Source organism: Coenobita brevimanus, chromosome 72, assembly GCF_032717465.1.
Source record: "Coenobita brevimanus isolate Jiangsu-jjx chromosome 72, ASM3271746v2, whole genome shotgun sequence".
Classification (NCBI taxonomy): domain Eukaryota; kingdom Metazoa; phylum Arthropoda; class Malacostraca; order Decapoda; family Coenobitidae; genus Coenobita; species Coenobita brevimanus.
The window spans coordinates 4,471,094-4,494,884 of NC_137025.1; the positions used below are offsets into that span (position 1 = coordinate 4,471,094).

General features: G+C 41.2%; 1 protein-coding gene across 1 annotated transcript in view; it reads right to left on the minus strand.

The window, feature by feature from the left end:
• Positions 1–1,451: 1,451 nt before the first annotated feature.
• Positions 1,452–23,791, minus strand: part of LOC145407242 (solute carrier organic anion transporter family member 74D-like) — a 35,709-nt gene continuing 13,369 nt past the window's right edge. The window contains exons 7-12 of the mRNA XM_080278276.1: positions 23,339–23,405; positions 22,102–22,261; positions 20,248–20,327; positions 19,184–19,323; positions 9,944–10,072; positions 1,452–2,670 (exon numbers count right to left, since the gene is read on the minus strand). Coding sequence (XP_080134402.1) covers positions 2,249–2,670; positions 9,944–10,072; positions 19,184–19,323; positions 20,248–20,327; positions 22,102–22,261; positions 23,339–23,405 — 998 coding nt within the window. The 3' untranslated portion in view covers positions 1,452–2,248. The remainder of the gene's footprint in view (positions 2,671–9,943; positions 10,073–19,183; positions 19,324–20,247; positions 20,328–22,101; positions 22,262–23,338; positions 23,406–23,791) is intronic.

The following is a 23,791-nucleotide window of genomic DNA, read 5'->3' on the forward strand; positions in this document are numbered from 1 at the left end:
GCAGATCACAGGAATGATTTATGAGAGTGCTAGGAGTACTGACTCAAAAAGAGGTGGTATTGCATGACAATCAAGACTATTTAACCCTCTAAGTACCATCATGGCATTTTAAAAATTATTTCTCCTACCTTCAGATGAGCTAATTCAGTTTAAAGAAGGATTCTTGTACTGAAAAGATTAGGAAAAAAAGAGTTCTCATACTGAAAAGGTTAGAAACAGTCTCCATTAACTCCCATTCAGTACAATGAAATTTTTTCAACCTTCTACTGCTGCCAGACAATTTTACGTTGTTTAGGAAAAGCTTTTCATATTGAAGTGGTTAATCCAGGCATTCTAAGGCAATACAGTGATGTGCATCCAGTTACATTATGGATGTTTTCCTGTACACTAGCCATCACTAACAATATTGTGTGTGACAGTCTCTTGGCTACATTAGGTTACACTGAAATAATCATCATCATTATCATCACCCTATTTTATATAGGTACCGTGTGTGTGTAATTCACCGAGTCGGTCAGGATCATGCATGGTTGTGATCATCAGCATTTTACCCTCCCGGAAGAAAGCTGAGAGCTCATATAGTCCAATCTACGGGCAAATCCTTGACCTTCACACATGCACACACCCATCCTCTTGCTCAAGGACGCTGACCACCTGCTTTGTCAGCGAAACTTTTTCGCATCCTGAGCAAGGCGCAAACCCCCGTCTTAGCAGATGCTAAGCGAGAGCGCTACCACTGAGCTGGCGAGTGGTGTGTGTGTGTGTGTGTGTGTGTGTGTGTGTGTGTGTGTGTGTGTGTGTGTGTGTGTGTGTGTGTGTGTGTGTGTGTGTGTGTGTGTGTGTGTGTGTGCTGTATTTAAAAATCATCAAAAACATTATATAAAAATAATACAATATCTGCTATATAAAATGCACCAAAGGAGATAAACAGGTATTACGAACAAAGCAGCGCACCACCCACAACAGCTGGGCAAAATTATGGAAAAAAGAAAGGAAAAGAAAGATCATTACATTCCCTCATATCTATGAAAGCACTGATGATAATGGTAAGTACATAAAATATTAGTCGTAAAAACAAGTGACTGGAGATTCATCCACTCCTCCAACTACCGAATTACTTGAGTGCAAGATTCATACATTCACCCACAATGTACTTGGTGCTTGCAATGCAGCGCTTACCTTACAGATATCAGATTTTTTATAAATGTTAAATAAACAGAGCTTAAACAGGAGCTTATGCAGTTAAGATAAAGAGTTCTCCACAGAAATGTTTGAAAACAGTACAAAAAATTTTTAAATGTTAATTCAGTCAGTAAATACTGCAACAGTACTGAATAGGCTACAGTAATTCAGTTGGTAAGACTGCTAATTTACGCACAATTCAAAAACTTTCTGTTACAATGATTATGTTCCCTTGATTGATATGATGTTCCAATATAAGAGGGCAAAAACACTAGATAATTTCAGCCAAGTGATGTGTTTCAAAATGTTGAATAATCTGTGTCAAGCACCATTAGACAATCAACACCAGCTCAATAGCATATACTCAAGACCATATCAGACACCAGACTCCAAATGTGAATGCTATACTGGCAACTCACATTAAGCTTATTAAGACTAGTTTGTTGCCAACACAGTCAAAAGTTGATGTAATTAGTAGGCTGGGAATATAGCAGCAGCCAAAAAAAAAAAAAAAAAAAAAAAGTCAAAGGCTGTTTAATATATACTGTATATACTTACAGGGATCCCAAAAGTAACTATGAGCAGGGACACTGTGGCAGAGTGTTGGCGTGGAATGGGAGGTTTCATAAGCTTTCTGTCCAACCTCGGAAGGAATACGTCACTCACTTGTTCCAGCATTATAGATAACTCCTGTACCTTGGTCTTCATAGACATAGTAATTATCTATGTATATATTTAAATATATATGCAATATTTTTAATTACTGTACAACCCATTACAGAATTACACCAAAGAGACTCCATTTGCACTTTCTTTTTTCAAAGCTGCAGAAATTAAGTTAAAAACACTCACTTGTTCCAAGCCTCTCACAGTGATTCACTACACACAAATTTCTCTGCAAAATATACATGGATCACGCAGAAAAATATAAAAGTCTCTGATAAATATACGAGGATCTCACTGCTATATAAACACTTGCCACACCCCTAGGTACGTATTTGTTCTACTAAAATTCCAAGGAACATTATTACTCCGTTAAAGAATGCACACTAGAAACTGCCCTTCCTCACACTCGGGTTTGCGTCTCTCTCGCACTTGATGTTTCCCCGGGGCTAGGCGGGAGCATTGGAGTTGCCTCTTGGGGTGTTTCTCGCATGCTTAGGTCTCTTGTCACTGAGGGCACACAGGAAGTCTCCCCTTGATTAGCTGGGAGCATTGGAGTAGCTTCTTGGGGGGTTACTATGGTAGTGGAGGACGTTGTGGGTCGTAACTCGGCTGACATAAGCATGGAAGCTGGGGAGGAGCATGATGGGGAGGGTGATGGGGAAGGAGGAGGAGGTGGTACCTGACACAGTTCTCTGGTGCTGAGGGGCCTCTGTGTAGTAGAACCACAAGAGTCTTCCTCCTCAGTAAATGACACATTCTTTGCCATGTACCAGACACATACATCAACAAAGAATGCCACCAACATCACTGCTCCTGTTGTACCTGAGAATAAAAAAAAACTTTTAGTGGTCAACTGAAACTGGTAAGCATACACATGTCTTTTTTACCAACCCTATGTAATGTACAATACCTGCATACACATGTCTTTTTTTACCAACCCTATTTACTGTACAATACCTTTGTACTCAATTAGTTATTATCTTCATACTGGTATACAGATAATGGTGGGTGAATGTGTCTTTTTTACCAACCCTATGTAATGTACAATACCTGCATACACATGTCTTTTATTACCAACCCTATTTAATGTACAATACCTTTGTACTCAATTAGTTATTATCTTCATACTGGTATACAGATAATGGTGGGTGAATGCCAACACAGAAATGTATAACCCTATACAAATGTCTTATTCTCATAGAAATCTTTCTAAGTGAGGAAGGTTCTGATTTTTGACCTCTTCAATCTGATGACCATATAGTTCACTAAACTCAGGCTGCCCTAAGATAATTTTATTCAGGTGTGGGAAGACCTCATGTATTGGTGGTGTACAGGTTGAAAATACATGCCATTTACTCTTTACACCATAATAGTCTGTGTTTTTATACATTTTTACCATGATGTTATGTATTCTTTACAATGATTCAGTATTTATTTTTTTCAGTTGAAATATGACACTTGAGACTAATACACTGTATTACCAATGAGCTCCCACATATTTTGTGATACTTATCCACATTACTAAAACAAAATGTTAAACATAGTTTAAAAGTTTTATCATAAGGGTCCCTAAGGGGAGGCTGAGCACTCTGTGAAGGGAGAAACACTCTCTCTCTCTGTTTTACTTTCTCCAGGGCAAGGTCGTGTCCTCCAGCCTGGAGCTTTTTCTTCTCCTAGCCCCATTGTGAGTTGGCACATCAACTTCTAACCCCCTAAAAGGTATTTTTGACAGTATTAAACTTATGCTGGTAATGTTCTGAAAAAGAAATCTTCCAAGAAAATTGCGAGATATGAGAAGAAGTACTGAGCCGCTGTGTGAGGAGACGCAGAACTGCATCAGCAGCTTGCTGCCCTGGGATAAGACTAGGCAGTCACATATACCACTCTGGTACTAAAAACTGATTTGTAATTATGAAATATGGTGATGAATTCTTATCTTCTGCAGTATCATTCCAACAGTTAAAGATTAGAGTGGTGAAAGGACAGACGCATTACCTAATTCCTGAAAATACTCCTATATAAATTTTTACTTTTCACATTTAAGTATATTATTTTCATCATATTAATTTGCTTGACACTACCTGAAAGTTTTAACACTTTCAGGGGTGCAAGTCTAAAATGTAAAGTCTGGGAGTGGACTTCAAACAAGTCCTGACATAGTATTTTGCTTCTGAGACTGGGTCCAGCATGGCCATTGTCTGAATTTCAAGTACAGTGTATGTTTCAAGTCTTGCCCAAACCTGGAACAAATCCACTTTCCCTGGTGTCATCTAACATGAATGGAGAGGTAGTATATGAATAATGGGCCACCATTTACAGCAAGATGTTTCGCTGACATCCCGCATGACCATACTCTCCTTCCCAGAAAATACAACTGAAATCCTCAGAAGCCAAGAATTTGGAGAGCTCCTAACCTGAAGGGTCAACACTACCACGTTTATCTTGTACCCTTCTTCAAGTTATAGTGTGGACACCTCTTTATATTAGGTCCAATTATTATTCCTTTTTGAGATGTACAGGTACTATTAATGGCAGTCCTCAAAATTTCATTTTTTTTTTTTTTTTAATGTGACCGACTCTGGGAATAGGCTTCACAGCCTGCTTTCAAGGCCCAGTAGTCCTCCGATGTACTGCACCCCTCTACATGTCACCACTTCGGTGCTAACACCCACCGTCCATACTGAATACATGCTAGGGCTGTCTCATACAGGCCTGGTGTATTGGTATTAGCAGGGGTATTTTTACGACATGTCAGCGGGTCTTCTGGTAGATCAGTAAAGTCTGATATTTATTAAATTCAAATCCTTAAACTGTTCCCCGCCCCAGCGGGATTTAACCCGGGTCCGTTAGGACTGAAGGCCACCTCTCTACTGATTGAGCCATTGCCTCTCCATAAATTTAAATGTACTGGTTAATTATTCTGATAGTGGTTGTTTTCGGCTGGTACATTTTGGTGGCAGCGATAGGATGTGAGGGTGAGGCATGGTTGTCTTGATTAGCTGACAGCATCCTTGTCCTTACATCTCGGGGATCAGTTGTTTGGTGTGGTCCGCAGCGTCCCCAGTGATGGTCTCCAATGCTATGCTGACGTGTGTTCAAAACTCGCCAAATTAATCACTTAGGGGAGAAGTGAGGGACGTAATGGGATCTATAAATGCCTGCAAGCAAAGTGGGGATCTTCTGTTTGGCTCAGTGGTGCACCACTGCCTGAGTTGGAATCCCGGCCAGACTAGTGATTAATTTGTTAAGTTTCATTTCAGCTATTACAGTGGAGTGAATAGTAGCACAGTTGTACAGTAGTTGCAACCCCAGACTCATTTCGATGTGAACCCAGCAGACCACGAGGAACTATTGCTGCAGTTCACCATTCTCCTTCTGGGAGGTGGAGGAGAGAGTTGATGGAGGCTTGTGCATCTAGGCAGGTCCCCCATCTGCATCAGTGCCATTACAGCAAGGTGTCCCTCTCTAGCATAGAAGGAGGCAAATGGAGGCTGTATTTAATCACCATGATACAGAAAGTCCCCCAAACTGAATAAAATGGTCTGGAGATAGCTTGTGTACACTAAGAAACAAAAATGTCTACGAACTGAAAAAATTTGCAAACGAACTTTATTCATCATCAGTCTACTCACATTTGTAGCAAGCCCAGATGGCACTGTGGGCACATACTAATCCTCTTTGCAAGGATTTTCTTAGAGAGGGAGATAATCATATTATTATTGTGACAATGGTAAAGATGAAAAAAAGGTTTTCAGAATCTTAAAATAAATCCAACTCTCATGTTTGACAAATAAAAGCAGCCTCTCCCTGCCAGGTGTCATCAAATAATAACACTGACATCCCTGATACCTAATGCTGGATATCACTGATCAAGGTGTGCCAAAATATCAATTAATGCATATTTGCAGAAGAAATTAACAGCCAAAAATAGCCATTCCTAATGCTAGGAAAAAGAAATTGTATCACTCACCCCTTCCCAGGGTGTGTGGACAAGAAATGAATGGAGTAGAGATAGTAAATAAGCAAGCAGGTGGTGGTTATGATTTGGTTCCACTGCCAAAACATCAGATCACAATAGCTCCTCCCACAAACGATGCAGCAGGCCTAATTCAACAGATTCTTGAAGCAGAAGGGTAGTGCTTTCTACATATACCAAATATAATAGCACTGCAAGACACGTTATGGGACATAAAAGTGCAAGTCAGTAGCAATGGTCAGACTGAGTTGTTTCACTACTGCAGCACCAAAAATTTACCTTAAATCAATTTGCCCTAGCCAACTGATGTAGTAGTTGCAACTCAATTGTATCCTGAAACTGAATGCCACTGCTTCTACTGGTTCCAAAAATATAAAGATTGAATGAATAATTCCCAAAATACAGAATTTTAGTCAGATAAAAACTGCTGATTATGCCTACATACTGGAGAGCACCAAACCACAACCAGGCCTGGCAGGGAGGAGTTGAAGGAGAACTCTGGAAAAGTGGGGAGGAGTGGAGAAGTGGAGACAAGTGGTAGAAGGCTATTAGGAAAGGAAAAGCCATGATGGAGGAGATGGAGTGCTTTGGGAAAATGAAGAACTAAGGGAGAGGGGTGATGGAGGTCTCTGGAAGGAAACTGAGAAATAGCTGAAGAAGAAAAGCAATGGAAGGCCTGTGAAAGAAGGAAGAAAAGGTGAAAACTGAAGTGATATAGGGCTTGGGGAAAAGGGAAAAAAAGAAGAGAGAAAGAAGAGAGGGAATGGAAGGCTTGGGGAGAAGGAAATAAAGGATGGCAAGAAGTTATATGGGGGAAATAATATCTTTTAGCTTGAATTCTGGTGCCCCTTCCCCTTCTGCCACCCACCTAGCTATGTCCTCAAGTCTATCTCTCCTTTCTCATTACCTTTACATTTCACTTGTTCGATTTTCTCTTAGCTAAACAAAATAGTCTGGTGCTAACCAAAATAAAATTTCCAGCATTGGTCAACAAATTAAAGTTATAAAGAACAAACTGCTGACTGAACCAGTCCTTCCCATGAGGCTGTTTGGTGCTAGAGTGGGGTGCCTTTACACAGTGACAAAGTAACTGAGTTTCTCCACCACCCAGCAATACACATGTCCTCATTTCCCTCCCTAACTCCCAAAGGGAGGATGGTGGACTGCAGGATAGAAAGAACTTCAGATTGCAGTCCATTGAGTGTACATTTTGATAGGCCTGGGACAATAACAACAACAACAAAATGAATTAGCTTTCTACTAATCCAGTACAGTAGGTACCCACAGTACGCGAATATATGGGCAGCATAGGATGGCACGTACTAGGAATTCGTGTACTTAGAATAAATAAACTAATGGGAAAAATTAAATATGGGTGGCACCCCCCTTCATGGGCAAAACTTGAGACTCCTTTCAGATCTAAATATTGTACTGTACAGGGAAACTAAGACATATTACCTAAGACAAAATCAACCAAAAAGATTATGGCTTTACTAAATCAACAAGGATATGGCTTAACTATACCAAGAAGACAATGGCTGCTCACCTTAACCCAAGAGGACAACAGGCTTGATGGAGGTAAGAAGGGGATTTGAGGCAGGTTGAGGCACCTAGTGTGCCTCTCCTGCATCACCCACCACACCACCCGACGCACCACCTTCCTCACCACTCTCGTCACCAGCACTTTTGACACTTTCACTACGTAATGCACTCACTTCGTTCATAAACCCTTCAAAGTTTCTTTCTGACACCTCAGACATTGCATCATCCTTTTGATCCTCCTCAGGATATGGCTCTTCTGATGTCGAAGGGAGTGATTCCTCACTTTCGTCAAGCCAAACGTAATGGGTGATGAGGGTTTGCTTCCGTCTGTTTACTTCCTGGTTGTGCTTGTCTGTGTAGTTGCGGAAGGTTCTGTCCAGTGAAGACATCACCTCCTCCACTCGCAACTGAGAGCGTTCGATGTCCTTGCATTCTTCTTTGAATTTATCAAGGGAACACAGTACCTGGCTGATCTCCATCATGGACAAATCTTCACTCTCCATCACTGGTGTTGCTAGCTTTTCCGCTGCGATCTCCTGCTCTGCGTTGGCCTTGTCCACTCGCTGCACGACTTCCTGGGGTTCCTGCTCCACTACTCCCGAATGTAAACCCCTGCTCTCCTCCAGCGTGACGGCCTGAAACCCGGGCACAGCTTGTGCAGTTGTGAGAGTAGCTGCCTTGGCAGCGGCCAGGGACTGACAGCTGCTTCCCGGTGCAATTTCATACAGGTGCGGTACAAGAAGGAGCCAAGCATGGTTACTTGTTGTAGCGGTTATATCTGCCCAAGAGGACAACATGAATGTGATGGCATAATTCAGGTTGAAAGACCGCCAAAAAGCCATAACAGTCTTATCTGGTGTTGAAACTAGTGGTGCGGGTGCTGTGCGTGGAGCAGGTGAAGCAGGTGAAGAGGCTGGCAAGTCCATACCATCCTCGGAGTCCATGACATCACTTCCAGCTGTGTCCAAGTCAAGAACTGCCGGCAGTTTCTCACAGTTGTCGGTCTTGCTGCGGAGATGATCATAGAGGTGTTGGTGGCATAGCTGCTTTACTGTTGCAATAACTCCTGGTCTAGCGGTTGGATGAGAGAGGTCATTCTGGGTGGCAAAAAAACAATCTTGCCCTCCCTGCTGAGGTCTGCTAGCCAGGTTGGATGACTTGAGGCATTGTTAAGGACGAGGAGCATCTTGAAGGGGATGCCAAGTTCCTGGGATTTAGCCTTGGCACCAGGGATGAAGTGCAGCAACAGCCACTCGGAAATGATGCTGCTCGTCATCCAGCCATTTGAGTTCCTGTACCAGTACACCCCGCTATCATCCATGCAGCGGAGATTCTTGTAACATCTGGGGTGTGCTGTGGTATGAACCACAACAGGCTGCATCTTATGTGAGCCTGATAAGTTCACGGCGAACATGACCATTATCCTGCTCTTGTCCATTTTTCTCCCCCGGACCTGGTGCTGCTGCTTACTGACATAGGTAGACTTTGGCATAGACTTGTAGTACGGTACAGGGCCGTTTCATCTATGTTGTAAATTTGGTGCCTGCTGTAGCCACCCTCGTCGATTATCCCCTTCAGGATGGCAGGATAGTCCCTAGCTGCCATTTCATCTGTAGAAGCACACTCGCCGGTCAGGTGAATGTGACGTAGCTCCTTCCTCTTCAGGAACTGGCATAACCATCCCACAGAAGCTTTGAAGAGTTTCTTGACACCCAGCTTCACAGATGCAGCTTTGTAGAAATTCTTGGCCTGGTCCCTGATGTAGCACCCATTCAGTGGAACTCTTTCCTTTTCCTTCCTCAGGATATATGTTGCCAGGTACCGCTCCATGAGAATTATTGCCCAGCTGGTTAGCCTTGTTTCTCCCATCCAGTGCCGCCGTCCCATACGTCTTAATAGTCTTCTTTATGGCCTCCCTGTTCTCCCATATTGTTAGCACCGTCGACTCCACCAAGCTGAGTTCCTTCCCAATAGCGGTGTTACCCTTCCCACTCTCTTCCGAATGACTTCCATCTTCTTAGCATGGGTGATGCACTTCTTCCTTCTCGAGAACGGGGCAGACATCTTGGCTCACAAAACAATATCCTCAGAGTAGACAAGAATGTTGCTGGAACAACAAGCGTACCCTCTGTGCGTGCGTATTTCCTCTGCTGGGCCTCTCTCACCACCCTCCAAGCGGTGCATTAAGGCATCATGTGACGAGTGCGCATCATCGCTGTCACAAGGTGGGCGGAGCGTAGGCAACTGTTTTTTGCTTCTCAGGGTGGCAATGTCGCATACTCGGGGTAACCCCGGATTTGGGCCACTCTTCGCTGCCTGTATCACTTACAATGAGGTCAATTTGTGTACTAATAAAAACACACACACACACACACACACACACACACACACAAAAAAAAAAAAAAAAAAAAAGGTCCTCACGTACAATGAGGATCGCGTACTCTGAACTCGCATATTGTGGGTACCTACTGTATATATATCTACATCTATATCTATGTCTTGTACATACACATATATATATATATATATATATATATATATATGCTGGTATAAAGAATCAGGTCAGTGTTGACTAACCATGGAAGAACATCCTGAAGGCATCTGAGTCATAGAGCTGACATGCACCAGCCTTCCTGCAGGTTTTCTTCCACTGTATACAGGCTGAGTCCACCACCGCACCATAGATAATAGGACATGGCACATTACCTGGAGGGAAAAGCAGTTGTGGTGGGATAAAAAAAACACTGATCACTGATGAGTACTGTACATAAGACTACTGAGTAATAAGAAGCCTATACACTAAAGAACCTGCTTATAGCTATGTAGTTTTAAAAGTTGTTGTCATCATCATCATTCTATTTCCACGTAGTTAAAAGGATGGGTTAGGATATGGATATATGAAATGGAGAGCCTGTTTGAAAGCTATCAAGAAAGTGGCTGCTGATGTGGGTAATACAGTACTTCAAACCCCTAACCATTATAGGGAGAAGTTAACTCCTTCACTATGATAATATCTTACTATATTTTAAAAATGCTGCAACCAGATGACCTTTATCAGGGTTTTAGGGACTTTGTAGAAATCAGGTCAGGAATGTCTTCATAAACCCCTTAGAGTAAGAGGAGTCCTCCATAAGCTGAGTAAAATTGCAATGTGGTACATACAATATAATTTACTGGGCATCATCATTCTGAAGGAGTTCATGAAGAATGTCTGTGACTACCTTTATCATGGCCGGAAATGTGAATGATCAGCTTAGATATGAATCTATTTCATCACTACCTAACTATTCCCAGAAACTCAATTCTGGAAAGGGTGGCCACAAGTGAGTTACCTCCAGGTCCTCCACCAATAGGCTGCTCCTTCCCCTTTCCACCTCACTCACATACACACTCCTGGTCAGTCTCCCATTCTGCATTCCCTACTACCTTCTCCAGCTATCTCTAATGTTTCCCAGCACATCCACATCATCACTAAAATATTTCTACACTTCCTCATCTGCCCGTCTCCCTCTCCATCCAATTCAACATGCTCCTCTTAACCTGTGGATTGCGAGCCACAGCTCAGGCTGGGTAGCATCTCACTGCAAGCCACAGCTCAGACTGTGCTGGCTGGGTAGCATCTCACTGCAAGCCACAGCTCAGACTGTGCTAGCTGTGCATCACCGCTAACTACTCCACCTCTATGCAAACTTATGCATGGCACTACGCAAAGACCGAGAGAGGGAGATTTTTTTTCTTTTCACCGGATGATGTCCTGGATGTTTATCGTTTTTTTTGTTTATAATAAACAAAAACAAATTTTGTTTTTGTCTTTTATGTTTTCACTACTCCTGTATGTAAACTTACGCATGCCCTACGCAAAGACAGAGAGAGATTATTTATTTATTTATTTTTTCACCAAATGATGCACTGGATGTTCTGTCTTTAAGTTTATAATAAACAAAAACTAAAAAAAAAAAATTTTATTTCTTCATTTTTTGTGCACCATGGGGTGGGAAAAAATAAAAGGTAATTCCACAATCCACAGGTTAAACAACTAATTTCCACTCCTCCCACTCTTGATTTGTTTCTTTCCAACAAAGTCTAAATTGCTCTTCCATACATTAGAGTGGAAATCATAATACACGTAAAACACTGATTTTCTGGCACCCTTGGTTCCAGAGCCACGCCAGATGAAACGCTTTGCCGAACTAACGGAGGTCACATACCGTACACGTTGGGGTATAAATTGACATTTTAAGCATAAAAAACTCTCTCAAAAACTAGGGGTCGACTAATAGGCTGAGCATAAAGTTGTCGATACATGGCAGTGACAAAAATAAGGCCAAGGCACATACCGAAGAAGGGAAGTGACACTAGCAGTAGGCCTACAGCCATATGGTAGCCTACTAATTCTATCATGTTAGTCTTATACCACAACTTTTATGACAGATCCAAGTTATATACACAGTACTACTTCTTCATTCATTCATTCATTGCCAGACGCCATGTATCCCAGACAGGGTGGCCAAGGGCCCAGAGCTAACTGTTTTTACAGGGAGGGGCACTAATCCTCCACCAACCCCACTTGACGTAGGGATGCCAACAGCATCTGGTGTTCCCCGGCGGTCACCCATCCAAGTACTAACCAGACCCAACGTACTACTTCTTACCTGGTTATTTTTTGTAGCTGTGACAAAGTTTTAATAAAAACATGTCGTGGTTACCGGTAATTAATGGTGTTTAAACCTAAAATGTGAAGATTATCCTATGCTGTGCACCCTCCCACAAACATAAACAAACAACAACTGGGTAATGGCTAATCAAGACGGAGAATGTGACCCGCTATTACCGTGGGATTTCCATGGATAGAGATGATATGCGTTTTGAACAGTTTTCCTATAGTGATCTGTTGCACACCACATTTGTAACAGTCATGTAATGAAAATTCTAACCAAATACTGAAAATTTTATATTCTGCCAACAAAGATAATATAGAAAGAAAGACTGAGTTGTGGAAATTACTGGTATGGCAATTCTAGCACCTTAACCTTATACTGGACTTTATTAGTAGTGTGTCTGGTGCTTGTAAACTTTTGCTGTTTTGGTACTAATGATGTCAGTTGTCTGCTGGTTAACACAGTCAGATGGAAGTGGTGCTGCGTCATTGTGGGGGTCGACTTATCCGGTGAATATAGGCCTAAACCTGAATTACACCTCAGAATTTTAGAGGTCAGCTTATATGCTGGCATATATGGTATAACACATATAATAATTAAACAGTGACAACAGGGGTCACATATAATTCAGCAATACACCTCTGATCCACTATCCATCATTGAAATGACACTCATGTTCTAAATTAAGTTCTCGATGGAACATCTGAGCCTGGTTTTTTATCATGCTGCCTGCAAGTCCACTCCATCACTCCTATACTGTTGAAATCATTCCATCATCACTCGATCAGCTCAGTACTCTTGTCATCTTTCATAGCTTTTCTAATGCTTCTTTGAATCACTGTCTACAAAGAGTTTTTATGTTTTTTTCCCCTCTGTTTTCTTATATCATTGACAGTTGAGAAATAACTACCATATGTCACTCAACTTCCACAGGGGAACACCACAGTTTTTTTTTTAACAGTTCTAGTTTATCCTCCTTTATTTTTTTTTCATAATAAAAATGTCTTACTGCACAAAATCCCCTCAAACAGCTGTTTAATACACCTGTCTGACCAGACGGGTGCATGAAAATATACGTATGGATATGGGCGGTCAGTGCAGTAGGTCACTGGGTAGCTATGTATTGGTTAATATGGTAACTGTGTGCCTTACAGTGACTGACTTCCATATCAAAATAACTCCAAAACATAATATGCTTTATGCAATCCACACTCACTTATAAAATGTCTCAGCAGATACCTGTGGTAGAAATAAGCTTTTGATTTGACTGTGGCCGCAATTCAGAATTAAATGAAGTGGTGATATAGTATTTAAGAGTAACTTAACTGAAAGAATGAAAAATGTTATGAAAAGTGTCACATTCACAAGAACTGAAAATGACAGTTAGGGATGGTTAATTGTAAGAATTTCATATTTACTGAAAAAAATACACTGAAAACAATGCTGGCTCACAAAGTTAGCAAGAAGAAATGAGTGTATGAGAGAAAGCTCGTCTGGTTCACAATCAAGAGTAGCTGAATTGGTGTAAACATTGATCCAGTTCCTCCAGTCTTTGTAGGGGTTATCATTTGGGTAGTAGGCAAAAAAGTGAGTGTAAATTGTGGACCCTGAATCAATTAACATTTACTCCCATTTATTGCTTTATTTGGTTATTGAGGGGCCTCGTCACTGCAGTAGTTTGGCAGACCAATTAACCATGATCAAGGTTCGGCTGTATTAGAACAGAGTGGTGTTTATGTTTGAAACCACCACTGACACTTGCCTCTTTCTTAAAACCAGAGCTAGTGTAAAATGTAAATAAAATACGCTATGAATCAGACAAAATACAAGGATCACCACCAAGAAATGCAGTGCATGCCCTACACCCAACACCATCTGTGGCCACCTGGTAAACTAGTCTGGCGGAAATAGGAATTTCAAGTGTCCCAGTCTGTCCAAATTAAAAGAGGTGCCAGACAATCCGATGATGGGAAATTGGTGTCATACCCGTACTGTCATTTACTTCCAGGCTCATTTCCTTATTCCTTGTGAATACTGTAGCAAATCTGCAACCTTTCTTCCCTGCTGTACCCTTGTCTTGCATTTCATCTTCTAAATATTCACCTCTACTCATCACACTACCCAAATATCTGAAAGCACTCACATTCTCAATTGTTCCTTGTGAATACTGTAGTGAATCTGCAACCTTTCTTCCCTGAGGTAACCTTTTCTTGCCCTTCACCCTCTTAACTTTCACTTCTACTCATCACTACCTAAATACCTGAAAGCACTCACATTCTCATTTTCTTGACCATTTAGTCTCACTCTGTATTTAATGAAGCTGAATGCAAGTGAATGCACTGATAATAATTAACTGCTTCAATCTGATGACATATTTTTCAATTGTTCTTTCTATCTCCTGACATGCAGCTCTGGAGAGACTTTTAGAACTGGAGAGTATAAATACATAAGTTTATAATCCCTCCAGTATGGGAGTTCTATCCTACACTCAATGAAACTGTCTGGAAGTAACAAGAAAAAAAATTATAAAATACATCAACGGACTGAAGTAGTTAATGCATAAGGGGAGAATGCTGTGGTCGTGATATGTAGCGAGATTGGACAAAACGCTCTGGTCACACAGCTGAAGCTTTCAACTTCTCTTGTACTCACAGTCAAATTCCAGACACCAGGATGAATGTTGTCATCATCATTAGCAGTTGTCAGTTGGTGCCTACCACAAACCTGAGAGATACTACATGGGATTGAAATACCAGTATGTTCCAAGATACATACCGTACAGTTCGCCTACTTCATACAAATTTCTTTAAATTTCTGTTCTACGTACAGCACAGCATTTTTAATCTTGAAGTTGATGGGAAAAAAATATTCCTTGTGTCAATGAAGCTAAAGGTGAAAAATGATGAGGGTCAGAGTTTTGCTTATCTTCCTAAATTCTACCTAACTCAGTTCAGATGACCATGGATCTGGATCCTGTGCCTGCCCAGGACCCAGTAAAAATAAGACACATTTATGTGGCTGTGTGGAATGTCAGTGGTGTGAATAAGGAGGGTATGAGAGCAGTGGAAATGAGTTATTTAAGAGGAGCCTGTGGAGTCACGTGGAGAGACAGGCTGACGAATGAGGATATAAAGGAGCGTTGTGGTGTGGATGTGGATGTGATAGGAAGCGTTATGAGGAACACACTGAGGTGGTTTGGCCATGTGGAGAGGATGGAGGGTGAAAGACTGACGAAGAGAGTGTATGTGAGTGAGGTGGAGGGGGGAAGAGGGAGGGGGAGGCCAAGGATGAGATGGAGGGATGGGATGGAGAGGTATATGAGAGAGGGGGGTGTGAGTTGGGAGCAGGGCAGTGAAATGGCGGGGGACAGGGCGACTTGGAGGCGATTTGTTTGTGGCCACCCCAAACGGGATTGAGGTGTCTGGCAATAGATAGATAGATAGATGAATCTACAATTGTGTTTAAGGAAGGTATGATGTGACATACGAGTTTGGGGAAAAAGAAAAAAAGGCACTCACAATGGAAATGGTAAAGAGGGAGCTGGGTGACTGATAACTTTCAAAGAGGAATGAGTAGTTATTACACGTATTAACTCATTGTAACCCGATACCTGGAGGTGTTGCTTACCAGTGGGAGTGTTTGGTCAGCAAGTATGTCATATATTGAAGCAATTTTCCTTGTAAGATACTGGAGAAAAGCCAGAGATGCATTTCAGGCTCAAATTCAAACTTTCATATACCTTACTCATTCAACAGGGACTGACATGGAAACACCATGTGATGTTATTATCCTCATAAACAATACTAGTGCCAAAAAATGGGACATCAAACATCACATATGCAGGAAAGTAATACAAGAAGGTAAGGTGGTAGGAGGTGCAGTGGTGAGATGCATTCAGGTCAACACACACAGTGAGAGTGAGGCCAGGCAAGCCACAGGCAGCGTGCCAGCAGGAGTGGAGGAGGACAGGAGGACAGGAGGACAGGAAGGGAGATACACCTGGCAGCACTGACAGCAAATGAGTGGAGAAAAGAAGGAGAGAAGATAAATCAGGGAGATGGCACCACCACCTCTCTCTTTCTCCCTCTCTCTCTCTCTCTCACACATCATCGTCTGTCTGAATTTTCACTTTTTTTGTTTCCTCCTACATCTTTCACACCCTCCTTCATCTCATTCTCTCCCTGTTTCTTCCTGTCCTCCCTCTCATACATCCTTCACACTCTACTTCTTTTTCTTCCCCTTCTTTTCCTCCTTCTCCAATCTTCCTTCCCTACTTTGTCTTTCTGTCTCATGTTTCTCACACCCTCTTTCCCTCCCCCAATGTAATTTTCTTCCCTCCCTCTCTCTTCTTTTCCCCCCTCTGCTTCTCACAGCTTTTTATCTTCCCTCCCTTCCCCTTCTTTTCACACTTTTTTTCCTTCCCTTCCTCCCTAGTCTCTCTCTCGTTCTCCCTCTGTTTTCTTCTCTCCCCCTCACTTTCTCCCTCCCCAATTTTCTTTTTCTTTCCTCCCTTTGCTTCTCACACTTTATCTTCTCTCTCTCCCTCCCTCTTCTTCTTTTTTCTTTCTTTCTCTCCCTCACTCCTAGTTCTCTCTCCCTTCTCTTTATTTCACCCACTGTTTTCTTCTCTCCCTTCATTTTCTTCCTCTTTCCCTCCCTCTCTCTTCTTTCCCTCCCTATGCTTCTCACACTTCCTCCCTCCCTTCATCCCTCACTCTTCTCATAATCTTTTTTTTTTCCTTCCTTTCCTCCCTGTTCTCTCTCTCTCTCTCTGTTTTCTTCTCTTCCCCTCGCTTTCTCCATCTCACCCTCCCCCATTTTCCTTTTCTTCCTTCCCTTTTTCTTTTTGCACTCCCTCTGCTTCTTACACTTTATTTTCCCTCCCTCCCTCATCTCATATTTTCTTTTATCCCCTTCCTCCCTAGCCTCTCTATCTCTCTTCATTCTCTTCTCTTCCCTTCACATTTTTCCTCTTTCCCTCCCCCATGTTCCTTTCCTTTCAACCCTCTCTCTTCTTTCACTCCCTTTGTTTCTCATAACTTCTCTTCCCGCCCTCCCTCTTCTTCTTGGCCAGGTGACTTTGACCACACGGTAGGATGATAACATGGCCATTTTTGCTCAGTTTGTGGGTTAGGGGATTACTTGCGCACGGCTTGAGGCCAGACAGGCAACTTTGACCGTTCAGTGAGGAAGCAGACGGCCATTTTTGCTCAGCTGGTGGGAGAGGGGGAAGAGGGGAGAAGCAAGGAGATGGAGGGAAGACGGGGAGAGCCAAGCACACCACTACATCTGTGTTTGGATGCATGCGTTTCAAACTTCGGGAGTGGCGGAGTATTCGGACTAGCAAAGCAATGGCTGTCCACATTGTGGGAATGGTTCACAATTTCTTTTATTCGGTCTAGCAAATCGTCGGCTATCGATGCACTGGATATTGGAAGATGGGTGTACATGTCATGCCTGAGAGGATGAGAGTGACTTGAGTTATTGCATATACACTGCAATAATTGGTTATGAAGGAAATGGTTTGGGAATCTACTGGGAAGACTAACAGAAAGACTAATGAGAAGCTATAAAGTGTTTGTAATGGATGATCTGAATGGAAGAGTTGGTACAGGTTCAGAGACTTATGTACACTTGCACCAGAAAGTATCGGTGCACTGTGGGTCTGATGACATTTGGAATGATTCGACCATGCAGCACTGACAGCCTGTTAACACCTGTATATATTATGACATTTATGGCCATTTCCTCCTCATTATGAAGGACACAAGAGTTATATCTTATATAGCTGTTATCAATCGTCTGGGATGCCTGCGTGTGGGAGGACAGAACCGCAATTTCCAGTTCCCTTTGTTCCGTGTGTCATAATATTTAACACATATTCTACACCGATACTTTTTGGTGCGAGTGTACAAGTCATACTGGTGTGCCCAACAATAATGGACACTGACTGATGGATATGTCTCAGGAAAGAAAATTGTGTATAAGTAAATCACATTTTAAAATCGGTTATAAGAAAGCTATGTGCTGACAAATAGACTTACAGGGTGGTGATGATATTGTACGAAAGAGTACCTGTGGGAGTAAATGGAGAGTTAAGAGAGGAATTCTCAGCAAGTACAATTTGCATTAGGGTTCAGTGCTTTGTGAAATGTAGTGCTGGGGGCAGGAAGGATGTTGTCTAGGTATTCTGTATGGTGCTGGGAAGATGTTTGTTCTTGTTTCTCTGTGGTGAGGGTAGTGTAACAAACTTACACGGATGTAAATAATGGGAGGGGGGGGGGAATTACAAGAGGAAAACTACTGGCATATTAGGGGTAGTGCCTCAAAGCAATTTACCTCATGCTTCAAAGATATTTATCTCATCCTGGGCCCAGAGAAAGGTTCCAGTATTGTACAGTCCTTTATATTACTTGACTGAACAAGTCATCTCCAAGTTGCCCTGTTGGCCTGTCCTCATCTCCAGTCTCCTCTCCCCTTCTCTCTTACCACCTCACTCACATATGTTTACTCAGTCCCCTCTCTCCATTTACTATACATAGTCAGACCATCTCAGAGTAGTCCTAATATTTTTCTGCACATCCATATCAATACTTCAACTCTTTCAAACTTTTTCACTTGCCAGTCTCTACACCCATATCCACAAGCTCCTCTCAGATACTGGTAACTTATTTCCAGTTCTCTCAATCCTGACATGAGTTATTCTAACAAAGTCCAGGTATAATTTCAATGGTGTGCTCTGATGTACTGTACTTTCCCGTTAAGTAACTGTTTTGTTTCGGCTACCAAGAGGAACTCTAGAGACCTCTAATATCTATTATTTCATTATATTTTAAGTCAGAAATGCACTTGAAGTTCTTAGTTCTGCATATACAGTTCGTCACAATGTGCTTTGATTTCGGCTGAAAATGTGACTGTATGGTATACGTAAAAATAATTTTCAGGGTGCAGGATTCATGGAACCCTAAATATTACCTACATGAATCTATGTTACGACTTGTTCAATGTATGATTAAACTGATTATTCATTTGATGACCTGGTTTTCAATACCATACCATATTTAAAAAAAAAAAAAAAAAAAAAAAAAAAAGAGGGTTACTCATGCTGGTATGCTACAGATGCTGTAAATAACTATAATACCAAGCATGTGCCACTTACTCAAAAGTCCGATAGCAACTGATATGAGGCCGAGTGCCATGGCTTTGTCCTTCGGGTGGACACATCGTAGAGTGACCAACATGCCTCCCACCTCAGACGTGGAGTGAATCAGCACAAACACTGAGAAGATGATTACGTACCTGCCAACAAACACATTCACAGTTACAACCAGCAATACACATGATCATCATTATGTTACCATTTTTTTTCCATGCAGTTGAAGTCCAGATTACTTCACCATAAGAAAAGCTTCCTTAATTGAAGTGATAGGAAATAGTTTACAATTACATTTTCTGTATATATATATATATATATATATATATATATATATATTGAAAGACAGCAGGAGGTGAAAGGAAACGGACTGGGTGGGGTTAAACTGGGGAGAAGATGAGGTGAGAGGAGGTGCAATGGGAGTGGAGGGAAAAGGTGCAGTCAGATTGGGAAGGGAGATGTCACAATAAAAAGAGATTTACAAAATAAAAAGATGCCACAACGAAGTGAGACGTTACAATAATTAGAAGGGTCACACAAAGGTTTAGGAGACTCCCTATCACCTTTTTACCATCATATTTCTGTGTGTCAATCTTATATTGTCCATAATAATAAGGTTTAATTAACATGAAAGAATTTTATGGTACGACTAACAGCTAAACAGAGCATCTTCACTCCGTCTTGAATGCAAATAATGTCCATATTAAAATTATATAAATATCATGAAAGAGAACATTAGGCTGAAAGAGATGCCCACAAGACTCTGGCCACAAGGGCAGTACTGTATTCTCATCAGCATAGGAGGCCTTTTAGCACCTCTTCCTTACCAGTTCATTTTTGAAAACAACACATTAATATTCTTTATGTTATGTAAGCAGTATACATCAATAATAAAGACATGAATAACATACCATTGTATATTTGGGTCTAATGTATTGTGCAAATTAAATAACTGAGTATGAGTACCAGAAAGTCTCCTAAGCTTACGAGACCATAATCCAATATCAATAACCACAAAAGACATGCTAGGAAGCCTCCATAGCCCCAGATAATCTGCCCTCATAACTCACCATACAAAGTTGTTACATTTCATCCCACACAACCGCAGCACCGCAGTCTCACCCTTATCCAGGCAGTCACACTCCGAGAACTGAAAGATTTATACCAACCACCATCTAATGGTTGTATTAATAAACCTGATGCTGAATGTGCTCTTTAAGGTGGCATGCAGGCTAATATTATCTAAGACAGTGCTCACAACTGTTCTGTAAATGATCCTCAGAGTTTGGGGGTCAGCCATACACTTACACTTTCTCAGTTTTAACCTTCTCAATTCATTTTTTTTTTTTTTTTTTTTTTTTTTTTTTAGGTTACTGATCAATTTAATTCTGCTTAGAAAGGTAACCTAACAGAGAAGGTTAATGAAGGCTATCTCCAACCTTCCATTTCCTAAAGTCTCTTGCATGCTGAGAAAAATAATCTGGAGATTGCGAGAATATAACAAGATGTATTGTACATTATAAGATTGAAGGGATCAATGATATGACCTTAAATCAACGCAATACATAAACAACACAAAGTAAGAATGGAAAAAGCGCTGACTAAAATCACTATACTTGTACTGGATAAGCATAACAGTTTTTGTCACCTCAGCAAGGCTGGTACAATGTATGTGGTTGTGTTTCCTCCCATAATATGCTGTATCATATCGTTTATGGTGGCTCCGACATCCTTGCATGCATCAGCCTTGGTCACCTAATGGTGCCTCTCCATGCTGCTAGATCTGGCAGCTTCAATTTCAGTCCCTTATCATTCTATGACCTTGTTCCAGGTCTTTTATGGTATGCCTCTTGCAACCCTATCCCCAGTGTTTACACCTCCCACCCTCTACACCCAATTATCATCCTTCATTCTCTCCACATGCCCAAACTCTCTCAATCTACCCCTCCTCATCACAAAACCAATACATTCAAACCCCATTCTTCCTCTCAACTCTTCAATCACAATCCTAGTCCCCTCAGGCCTCGTATTTAAGAATGGACTACACATCCATCTAATCACTGTCACTTCTGTACAACTAAGCCTCTGAATATCCTCTTCCTTTACTGTCCTGATCTCATTACCATACAACAATACACTCCTAACACATACCACATACAAATATCCCTTAGCACGGCGGGAGAGCCCCATCAATGTTAGGAGAGGCAACAACCCCCTGAATTTCTAATACTTCCATAATAATATATGAAGCTCATTCTTATGGTCATAAAACCAAAACACCATAATTTTTAATACTTCTGGTTTCAAATGGCAATTTTCATATGCCGTCTACTGTATCATACAGTACTGGAAGATGCTGAAGGTGATCGGAAAGAAATTCTGCTGCATGTATGATACTTCTCACATTCTGTTCTCTGTAGGAAGAAACATCATCATCATCACCATTATAATCACAATTATCATCATCATTACCATCTTCCTGACCCTTTTTTCCACTTAAAGACAGGGTTATGTAGGATCCAGAAACAAAGAAAGAATAAGAACAAAGATGGTAGAATTATGAACTTTGGTTATTCTTACTCAGTGCAACTTTGCTTACTCACTCTAAACAAGCTTATACTGTCTACCTTATCTTGGCCTAAAACTGCCATCTCCATCTTGCATTCTGAGCAGTAACATGAGATTAACACCTGAATATGGAGCAAGTCATAATAAAGTGCTATGGAAATGGTGCAGAACCATACTATTGCTGTTACAGAAAAATAAACTGTAACAAGAGATTAACACTAGATTATGGTGCTAGTTACAAAGAAGTATGGAAGAGCTGTACAACCGTAGTTACAAATACTGTCTTACTTTACAATGGAGTTAAGTGGAAAAAAGCTAAGTTATGGTGGACATATTGCAGACCAGTCTGTGCTTACCACAAGTTGGTTAGTGTCCTTCCTGAGTGTTGCATTGGCACAGCCCAGATGGCAAGATGAGAAATATGTGCGGCCTTTCTGGTCACACACAGGGGCGAATGTTGAGGTGTCACACACACCACAAGTAAGTTCACAGACTGATGTGAAGTGTTTGCTGCCACTGAGAGAGGAGAAAAAAGGGTAATAATATGGCATCAACTGACATGATGGAGCACAGTATAGACAGTTCTCATTATACTGTACATCAAGAATGCTTTCCAAAAATAACAACTTTTCCAGATAACTGTCATTGCAAACTGGGAGAAACCTGGCAAATTTAGTAATGTAGTCATAGTTGGCCCTCTTTATGAAATCTACTCTGAATTTAATAGTAAAAAAAAAAAAAAAAAAAAAAAAAAAAAAAAAGGCAAAGTTATAATAAGGACATACTGTATTGTATACAAGATAAAGCATAAGACAATCATTACCCTGACTATGATAAATTCTACAACAATACAGTGAGGTTTCTTCTGATCTCACAATGACTACCTGCTGCTTTTAATAAAAGGATAATAATTAAAAAAAAAGGAAGATAGGAAGTGACTAGCTTGATTACTGTAAAACTCTACACTTTTCTGCAAGTAGTCAATTCAGAGTAGCTAATTAAAAGTACAGTGGTATATGAGAGAGGAGGGAGGGTGTAAGTTTGGTAAGGGGGAGGGCAGCAAAACAGCAGGGGACAGTGATTTGTTTGTGGCCACCCCCCCTGCAGGATTAAAGTGTCTGGCTACAGAGTAGATAGATTGATAGATAATTAAGATACTATACACTAATTCACCATTAAAAGCTGCATTTTTTTTTCAAACCACAGTACAGGAACAACAGTTAACAAGCTTATTAAGCTGATAGAAGCTCACAAAGCAAAGAGGTTAACTCCTTCAGTATGACAATGTAGTGTTTCATTCATCTTCATACAGTCTTATTTTGCTGAGGTCTCTTCATGATGGGAGATTCTGTAGCAGTCTCAGTTTACCCTTCCAATAGGAAGGCATTATTTTCATCTCGTTTCTTGCTACCAGCACATGATCAGCAATATTTAGCTTACAAAGAAACCCTCAGAGAAAGGGAATTATGTAATCTCACTGACTTAAATTAGATGACTTCCCCCCCCCCTCCTGCCAGACATTTTAATACAACTTAGGAAAGATCTCTTGTAGTAAAGTGACTAAATAAGTCAACTATACACAAACACACTCACTTCTGGTCCTCCTCCAGTCCTACAAAGTCCTCAGGAGGGCAGCCCACGAACATCAGGATCAGCATCCCTATAAAGTAAATAATCATTATGCAGGAATATCTCTAATGAAATAAATGAAGGATTTGTACTAGTGCAATGTCATCATGGGGAACAAATTTTTGAACAATGACATGCTAGACTCTGATCCCTATACCCTGAAAGGGGTAATGTAGGAAGAGATTCCCCCCCTCCCCCATCTTTAGATGCACTGGACTACAGCAGCCTGGACCTAGAACCCTACACCCCAGGGGTATTTCTTCTTCTTCTTCTTTACTTAAGCTCTCCTTCAGCCTTAAGTACAGCTGTTCAAATATGGATCAGTACATTTTCTGTCCTTACAATTTGAAATTGTAGAAAATGTGTATGAAAACTTGTTTGAAAATATTCTCCAGTAATTAGCCATGTAGCTTATAT